Genomic DNA, 7,700 nt, shown 5'->3' with positions numbered 1-7,700 from the left:
TGGAGCTCGGCCATGGGCGGGATCGCACGTCGGCCGCACGAAGCCGATGAAGGCGAGGTCCGGCTCCGCGTCGTCGATCAGGAAGTGGCGGCCGGGCAGCGGGTCGTCGCCGGCGCCGGCGCCGAAGAGGAAGGGGAACTTCTGGCGGTAGCCCGTCGCGAAGACGACGACGTCCGCCTCGACGACGCGGTCCGGCCCGCCGTCGAGCGATCGGAACGCGACGCCGTCTCTCTCGAACTTGACGGGCTCGTACTTGTCGAGCAGGTCCACGCCGACGGCGACGTGGGACGCGGCGCTGTCCCAGAAGCGGTAGGGGTTCCACGCGGGCCCCTTGGCGCTCCGGTTCAGCAGCGGCATGCACTTCGTCGCCTTGTTGACGATGTGCTTCCGCCCCTCCGTCCAGTCCATGTGGACGCTCGCGCCGACCCACTGGTTCCAGCCCGTGGACGATCCGCCGAGGATGAGCATGCCCAGCCGCTGGAACTTCGTCGTGATCCACCAGTGGAGGCCGACGCGCCGCGCCCACGCGCTCTCCCAGCAGTGCGTGCCCGCGTTGGCGATGATGCAGTCCAGGGGCGCGACGCCCTCGCCGAACGACGCGGGCACGGACACGAAGCCGCGCCGCGTCGACATGGTCACGGCGCGCGCGCCGGCGGACGCGGCGCCGTGGGCGACGTCGAAGGCCGTCTCGCCCGCGCCGACCTGGGCAGCACAAGGGTGATTCAACGTCGCTTCAACGTGAGTGTTCCGCGCGCGCGCGTTCCGGAAAACACATCCACGCTTCGAGACCGTTCCGAGAGACGATCGCTCGTCCAAAAATCAGCCGAAACGAGTGGAAACCGGCCGAGATATGAGCCTTTGAAGTTGGGAATTTCGCTCTCTTGTCCTGCCCTGGCGCCGACGACGACGACGCGCTTCCCCGCGAAGCGGCCCGGGGACGCGTAGTCCCGGCTGTGGAAGACGTCGCCGCGGAAGCGGCCGGACAGCGCCGGCGTTTTCGGGTGCGCGTGGAGCCCGGAGCAGACGGCGACGCGGTCGAAGGAGCGCGTCCGCGCGACGCCCCCGGCCTCCGTCTCCACCGCGTAGCGGCCGCCCGCCCGCGCCACGGCGCGCACCGTCGTCCCGAACTCGATGGTCCGCGCCAACCCGAAGCGGTCGACGTAGCGCTCGAGGTAGGCGACGTAGTCGTCGAGCGCGAGGTGGCTCTCCGCGCCGCGGCCGAGCCGGAAGTCGGAGAAGGCCGTGACGTACTTGGACGAGACCATGCGCGCGCCCTCGTAGGCGTCCGCGAAGACGCCGCCGACGGTCCCGGCGCGCTCCGCGACGACGACGTCCGCGTCCGTGTGCTCGAGGAGCGTCTTCGCCGTCGCGAGGCCTGGGCAGCAAAAGGGTGATTCAACGTCGCTTCAACGTGAGTGTTCCGCGCGCGCGCGTTACCGAAAAAACATCCACGCTTCGAGACCGTTTCGAGAGATGATCGCTCGTCCAAAGATCAGCCGAAACGAGTGGAAAACGGCCGAGATATGAGCCTTTGAAGTTGGGAATTTCGCACCCTTTTGCTGCCCTGCGCGAGGCCCGACGCGCCCGCGCCGACGACCAGGACGCGGCCGAAGCGCGCCGCCGTCCGTTCGCGCGGCGCGGCGGCGGCGGCGGCGCTCTCGAGCGCGAGGTAGAGCGCCAGCGCGCCGCCGGGGGACAGCGCGAGCGACGCGGCGGCGAACGCGGCGGCGACGCCCGGCCCGCGGCGCCGGCGGACCGCCGCGACGCTCAGGGCCGCGCAGGCGACGAGGTCCACGAAGATCGACGCCTGGCAGTCCGTCGCCGGGACGGCGGAGACGCGGTCGCGCCGGGCGCCGACCAAAACGGCGACGGCGCCGTAGAAGACCGTCGCGTCGACGGAGCCGGGCAGCGCCGGCGCGTAGCGCGGGAGCACGAGGAGCGCGTGGAGCGCCTTGAGGACGGCGCCGAAGGCCGCGGGCGCGTCGAGGAGCCGCGGCAGCGACGCGACGCAGGCCAGGCTCGCGAGCGCGCACGCCGCGTCGAGCGTCGCGACGCGCGCCGGCGGCGCGAGGTCCGGCGGCGACAGCGAGTAGGCGGCGGACATGGCGCCGAGCATGCCCGTCCAGAGCACGTCCCTGGACGGCGCGAGCGTGAAGGCGACGACGACCCACGTGAGCAGCTGGCACGAGCTCCGCGCGTGCGGGCCGCGCAGCACGTCCGCGTAGGCGTCGTCGAAGAGGTTCGCGCCGCCGCCGTTTTTGTAGGCGAGCGTGAAGCGGAAGATGTAGAACCAGGTGATGCCCACGAGCGCGCAGGCCGCGGCGAGGCCCCGGCGCGTCGCGCGTCGTACCTGGCCGCGCAGCGACCAGCCGAGGATGGCGAAGTAGCACCAGACCTGCGGGTCGTAGAGCAGGTCCGCGGAGGAGACGGTCATCGTTGCCTTTGTGTCGTTCGTGCGGAGGCGGCGGAGCTAATGATTGAGGTGCTTCACGAGTTGGGGGTTGCGGGCGGCGGTGGAAGGCGGCGCTCACTCTGTGGACAGCACTTGATGTCCTCCATCGCGGCGCAGTACGTGCACTGCTCGCCGGAGCAGCCCTGGCACGCGCTGTAGTCGCCCTTGCAGCTCGGCTCCGCCGGCGTCGGCTCGGGGGTCTTGTGCGCGACGGAGTCGCACTCGTTCATCGAGTAGCGCCAGGAGAACGGGGCCGAGGCCTCGCAGCATTCGTAGAGGTCGCCGCCCTCGGCGACGCAGCAGTTCACGTCCTGCTCCGCGGAGCAGTAGGTGCATTGCTCGCCGCCGCAGCCCTGGCACGCGGAGTAGTCGCCCTTGCAGCTCGGCTCCGCCGGCGTCGGCTCGGGGGTCTTGTGCGCGACGGAGTCGCACTCGTTCATCGAGTAGCGCCAGGAGAACGGGGCCGAGGCCTCGCAGCATTCGTAGAGGTCGCCGCCCTCGGCGACGCAGCAGTTCACGTCCTGCTCCGCGGAGCAGTAGGTGCATTGCTCGCCGCCGCAGCCCTGGCACGCGGAGTAGTCGCCCTTGCAGCTCGGCTCCGCCGGCGTCGGCTCGGGGGTCTTGTGCGCGACGGAGTCGCACTCGTTCATCGAGTAGCGCCAGGAGAACGGGGCCGAGGCCTCGCAGCATTCGTAGAGGTCGCCGCCCTCGGCGACGCAGCAGTTCACGTCCTGCTCCGCGGAGCAGTAGGTGCATTGCTCGCCGCCGCAGCCCTGGCACGCGGAGTAGTCGCCCTTGCACGTGTCCTCGGGTTCCTCCGGTTCGTCGTCGCACCACTGCGCGTCGCCGCACTGAAGGCATTGGTCTTCCGAGGCGGCGCACCAGGAGCCGTCCGAGGCCACGGCGTCGCATTCGCAGGCGTCGTTGGTGCTCGACCAGAAGCAGCAGAAGGCCTGGGCGGTGGGGAGCGCGAGGGCGAGGACGATGAGCTGCTTGATGCCAGACATTGTTGCGTGGTGTGTGATCGTGGTGTGTTGTTGTGATTGCGGGGTGAGCTGGGCTCTTGTGGTGTGTTGTTGTGATTGCGGGGTGAGCTGGGCTCTTGTGGTTTGCTTTTGGGGCTGCCCATCATCTCCGTGCGCGCCTGGAACCGCAGCCCACCAGGAAATGCCGGCTCAAAAGATGTTGAAACACTTCAATGAAGCAGTGTTGCATTCTTGCACTGACGTTGAGGAGCTCGCACGAGCCGATGGCGCTCACGAGCCCGATGGCGCTCCTCCGCCGCGCCGCTCTCCGACTCCCGCGGATCGCCGCGCCGCGCCGCGGCCTCGCGAGCGTCGCGCCGCTGAACCTGCAGGCCTGGCTCGACGAGCACGGGCCGACGCTGCAGCCGCCGGTGGCCAACAAGCTGCTCTTCGGCGGCGACCTCAAAGTCATGGCGCGCCGGCCCGCGCCGCGCGTGCGCGACGCGAAACCGACACTACCACCGACGCGCAGGTCGTCGGCGGGCCGAACGCGCGCCGCGACTACCACCTGCAGACGGGCGAGGAGTTCTTCCTCCAACTCTCGGGCGAGCTCTGCCTCAAGATCGTCGAGCGCGGGCGCTTCAAGGACGTGCGCGTGGGCGCGGGCCAGACCTTCCTGCGCGTCCCGCCGGCGTCGCAGCGCTCCAAGGGCAAACCGACCGTTTTTTGCCGTAGGCTGCCGGGCCACGTGCCGCATTCGCCGCAGCGTTCCGCGCGGTCGCTCGGCCTCGTCTTTGAAAGATCCCACGCGCCCGAGGAGATGGACGGCATGCTCTGGTTCGACGAGGCCGCGGACCTGAGCGACGGCGCGCCCGCGGACCTCGGCGCGGTCGCGTACGAGGAGTACTTCCACTGCGTCGATCTGGGCGCGCAGCTCGCGCCCGTCATCGGCCGCTACGGCGACTGGCGGGCGTCGGGCGCGGCGCCCGTGCGCGAGGCGGCGCCGCCCGTCGAGGCCGACGCCGACGAGGCGACGGCGCCGCCGGAGGACACGGACGCGCGCCTCGCCGCGCTCCGCGACGCGGACGCGGCGGGCGCGACGGTGCTCCACCGCGGCGACGAGGTCATCTGCGAGGCCCACGTCGGGCCGGGCGCCCTCGCGCCGGCCGTCGCGCCCTTCGAGATCTTCCTCTGGCAGCGCGCGGGGACCGCCGCGCTCACCGTCGACGGCGACGCCGCGGCCTTCGCCGCGGGCGACTGCGCCGTCATCCCCAAGGGCGCGACCTACGCCCTCGACCTCGACGCGGAGGCGCTGCTCCTCTCCGTGGCGAACACGTTCACGTAAGAGTACTCGCCTACTCTTACGGCATGTTTACTGCTTCATCCCTTCAATCCGAACTCGTTGACCTTCGCCAGCATCGTCGAGGTGGCGGACGTCTTTTCGACTCGCAAAACCAGCGCAAATGTACTACCTCGACAGACTCCTCGCGGCGCTGGGGAGCCGCGACCTGCCGGAGGAGATCCAGGCGTCGACCGTGAGCGTCGTCGAGGGCACCGCAGTGGAAATAGTCCCGCTCGGCGCGTCTCCGCAGCGTCCCCAGCGCGCGAATGATGCCGCATGAGGAAACATTTTTTGATGCATGTATTGTCTGAATCTACCGTGAGTGAACCGGTTTTTCAATCTTCTGACGGCTTTCGAAGGGCGCGCGCGCGCGGCTCGTCGCGCCGCGAACCCCGCCGGAGCGACGCTCGACCCCCGCAGGCTCCAAGGGCGAGGGCCTGGACGACGCGCAGGCCGAGGAGGAGCCCGAGGACGCCGTCCCCGAGGAGCCCGACGCGGCGCCGGCCGACGTCTTCCCGGCGATGAACCGGTTCCTCGGCATCGCCGCGCCCGGCGTCGTCGCCTAGGAGGCGGCGCCCCATGATGTCCCTGTTTGTAAATAGCGCCTATGCCGCCTTCTTCTTCGGCTGCTTCTTCGGCTGCTTCTTCGGCGGCGTCGCGACGTCGTCCGCGGCGTCGCGGCGCTCCGCCTTCGCGGCGGCGCGGGCTTTCCGCGCGTCGCGCGCGTCCTTGGCCGCCTCCTTCTCCAAGACGCGGAACGCCCGCATCTCCGCGGCGACGTCCTCGGGGAGCTTGTCGGCGAAGAGGGGCAGCTCCGCGGCGAAGAGGACCGTGTGCGCCCAGCCCGCGTTGTCGAAGCGGTCGCGGAAGAGGTCGCCGACGCGGTCGTAGACCTTGGGCGTGATGGACGCGACGTCGTCGAGCGTCGGGTCGAAGTCGCGCCGGGCGATGCGCCAGACGTGCGTGTCGACGGGCACGGCGTCGGCCTGGTCCAGCGAGAAGAGCGCGACGCAGTCCGCGACCTTGGGACCGACGCCCGCACACTCGAGCAGCGCAACCTTAACGTCCGCGCGGTCCGCATTTCGCAGCCCCGCGAGCCAGGCGTCGCCGCCCTTGTCGCGGACGTGCCGCGCCGTCTTGGCCACGTAGGGCGCGCGGTAGCCGAAGCCGAGGTCCCGGAGCGTCCGCTCCTCGACGCCGCAGAGCCGCTCGAGCGTCGGGAACGTGCGCGGCTCCGACGCCTCCATGCCCGCGCCCCCGGGCACGGCCGCGACGTCGCCGCAGAGCTCCCGGAGCCGGCCGAGCATGAGCGTGATCCGCGGGATGTTGTTGTTCGACGAACAGATGAACGAAATCAAACACTCGAGGGGATCCTGCCGGAGCACGCGCGCGCCGTCGACGACGGTCGCGATCTTCGCGAAGCGCGCGTCGGCGCGGCTCCAGCCGCCGTAGAGCTCGGCGAAGGACACGTCCGCGCGGAAGTAGTCCCGCACGTACGCCTCCGCCGCTGCCTCGCGCGACGCGTCGCAGCGCCACTCGGCGGCGCCGCTCACGGGGTGCTCGCGCAGGGCGACGCCCGCGTCGCGCAGGCAGCCGTGGTACTCGTCGCCGACGCGCACCCACCCGAAGGCCTGGCCCGTGGGCAGCGTGTGGGCCAATTTCAGCTCCGACGCCGCGAGGCCCAGGGACCGCCAGGGCGTCGACACGGCGCGGACCATCGCGTATTGCCGGTGTGCCGACCTACTGTAATACCACCCCGGCGCCCGCGCGCGGCGCGTCGCGGCGGCGGCGCTCTCCCAACAGGCCTGCCACAGCGCGCACGAGCTCTCCTTGCAGATCGCGCGATGGCTCGACGACGGCCTGCAACCGTCCTCTGGGCCGCCGCCGCGATGGCGGCGGCGCTCCAGCCGCCGGCGCGACCGGCGCGCCACGCGAGACTCGCGTCGACGCGGCTGGAGGAGACCTTCGCGAACCTCAGCGACGACCAGAAGTACGAAGCGCTGCTCCTCGGCGCCGTCGCCCCGGGCGGCGACTCGCGCCCGGACATCGACGGCGCCCTGGCGCTCGTCGACGAGATGGCGGCGAAGAACGTGGGCAGCGTCGGCCCGCGCGTGCTGTCCGCGCTCGTCGACGCCGCGGCGACGCGGCGGGACGCGGACGTCGTCGGTAAGGTCCTGCGGCTGAGCCGGCGGAGCGGCGGCGCGCGGCGCTACGCGTCCCAGAAGACGGCGCTGACGCTGCCGCCGTCCGACGCGACGCTCTTCAAGCGCGCGCTCGAGGGCGCGCCCGACGTGCCCGCCGACGACCGCGCGGCCGAGATCTCGGCCGCGCTCGCGGCCGGCGGCGTCGTCGTCCTGCCGGCGCTCTTCGTCTTCGCCAGCGGGCCGCTGGGCTTCGACGCCCTCCCCGAGGAGCTGTGGCTCGTGCTCGCGACGGCGCTCGCGGGCCTCGACGTCACCCAGAACGGCGGCGCGGTGACGTCGAAAGTCGGCGACGGCTTCGACCGGCTCCTCAGCAGCGACCCGCGGCGCGACGCGGAGTGCGAGGCGGCGTCCTTCGCGACGGCCTACTGGCTCGGCCTGCCCTGCTTCCCCTTTTCGCCGTCCGCGCTCGAGGCCGCGGACCTGCTCGAGGACGGCGACGCGGACGAGGGCACGGTGCACGCGCTGCTCGTCTGGCTCCTCAGCGGCGTCGCCGCCGAGCGGCGCAAGCACCGGAAGCTGGTCTCCTCGGACCCGCGCCAGGCGAACGCGTTCCTCGCGCTCCTGCGGAGCCGCGGGCTCGCGAGCCCGGGCGACGACGGCGACCGCGTCCGCTGGGCCCTCAAGGACGCGACGGCGCTCCAGGCGGGCCGCGTCGGCGCCCTCGAGGGCCTCGCGGACTTCTTCGAGTCCGGCGCGGCGACCGCGGGCGACGTCGTCTCGCGCCTCGAGAGCGAGTA

At 71.6% G+C, this 7,700-nt stretch overlaps 3 protein-coding genes across 3 annotated transcripts in view; 1 reads left to right on the top strand and 2 right to left on the bottom strand.

Annotated features, from left to right (window-relative positions):
• The window catches only part of AURANDRAFT_63745 (hypothetical protein), a gene marked incomplete at both ends in the record, with an annotated part of 8,715 nt that extends 5,256 nt beyond the window's left edge, over positions 1-3,459 (bottom strand). Inside the window, 5 exons of the mRNA XM_009038226.1 lie at positions 40-702; positions 831-1,375; positions 1,504-2,470; position 2,532; positions 2,573-3,459. Coding sequence (XP_009036474.1) covers positions 40-702; positions 831-1,375; positions 1,504-2,470; position 2,532; positions 2,573-3,459 — 3,063 coding nt within the window. The remainder of the gene's footprint in view (positions 1-39; positions 703-830; positions 1,376-1,503; positions 2,471-2,531; positions 2,533-2,572) is intronic.
• Positions 3,460-3,719: 260 nt separating this feature from the next.
• AURANDRAFT_25591 (hypothetical protein) lies at positions 3,720-4,258 on the top strand (the record flags this gene model as incomplete). The annotated part of the gene is made up of 2 exons (XM_009038591.1): positions 3,720-3,884; positions 3,950-4,258. Coding segments are annotated over 2 exons (474 nt in total), but the record flags the coding sequence as incomplete, so codon positions are not given.
• A 1,244-nt stretch (positions 4,259-5,502) lies between these two features.
• Positions 5,503-6,456, bottom strand: AURANDRAFT_3135 (hypothetical protein; the record flags this gene model as incomplete). The annotated part of the gene is made up of 1 exon (XM_009038192.1): positions 5,503-6,456. A coding segment is annotated over one exon (954 nt), but the record flags the coding sequence as incomplete, so codon positions are not given.
• Between the last annotated feature and the right edge of the window lie 1,244 nt (positions 6,457-7,700).

This window comes from Aureococcus anophagefferens (genome assembly GCF_000186865.1).
Source record: "Aureococcus anophagefferens unplaced genomic scaffold AURANscaffold_8, whole genome shotgun sequence".
Taxonomy (NCBI): Eukaryota; class Pelagophyceae; order Pelagomonadales; family Pelagomonadaceae; genus Aureococcus; species Aureococcus anophagefferens.
The sequence above is the reverse complement of the archived record's forward strand: the minus strand, read 5'-3'. Positions and strand labels throughout refer to the sequence as shown.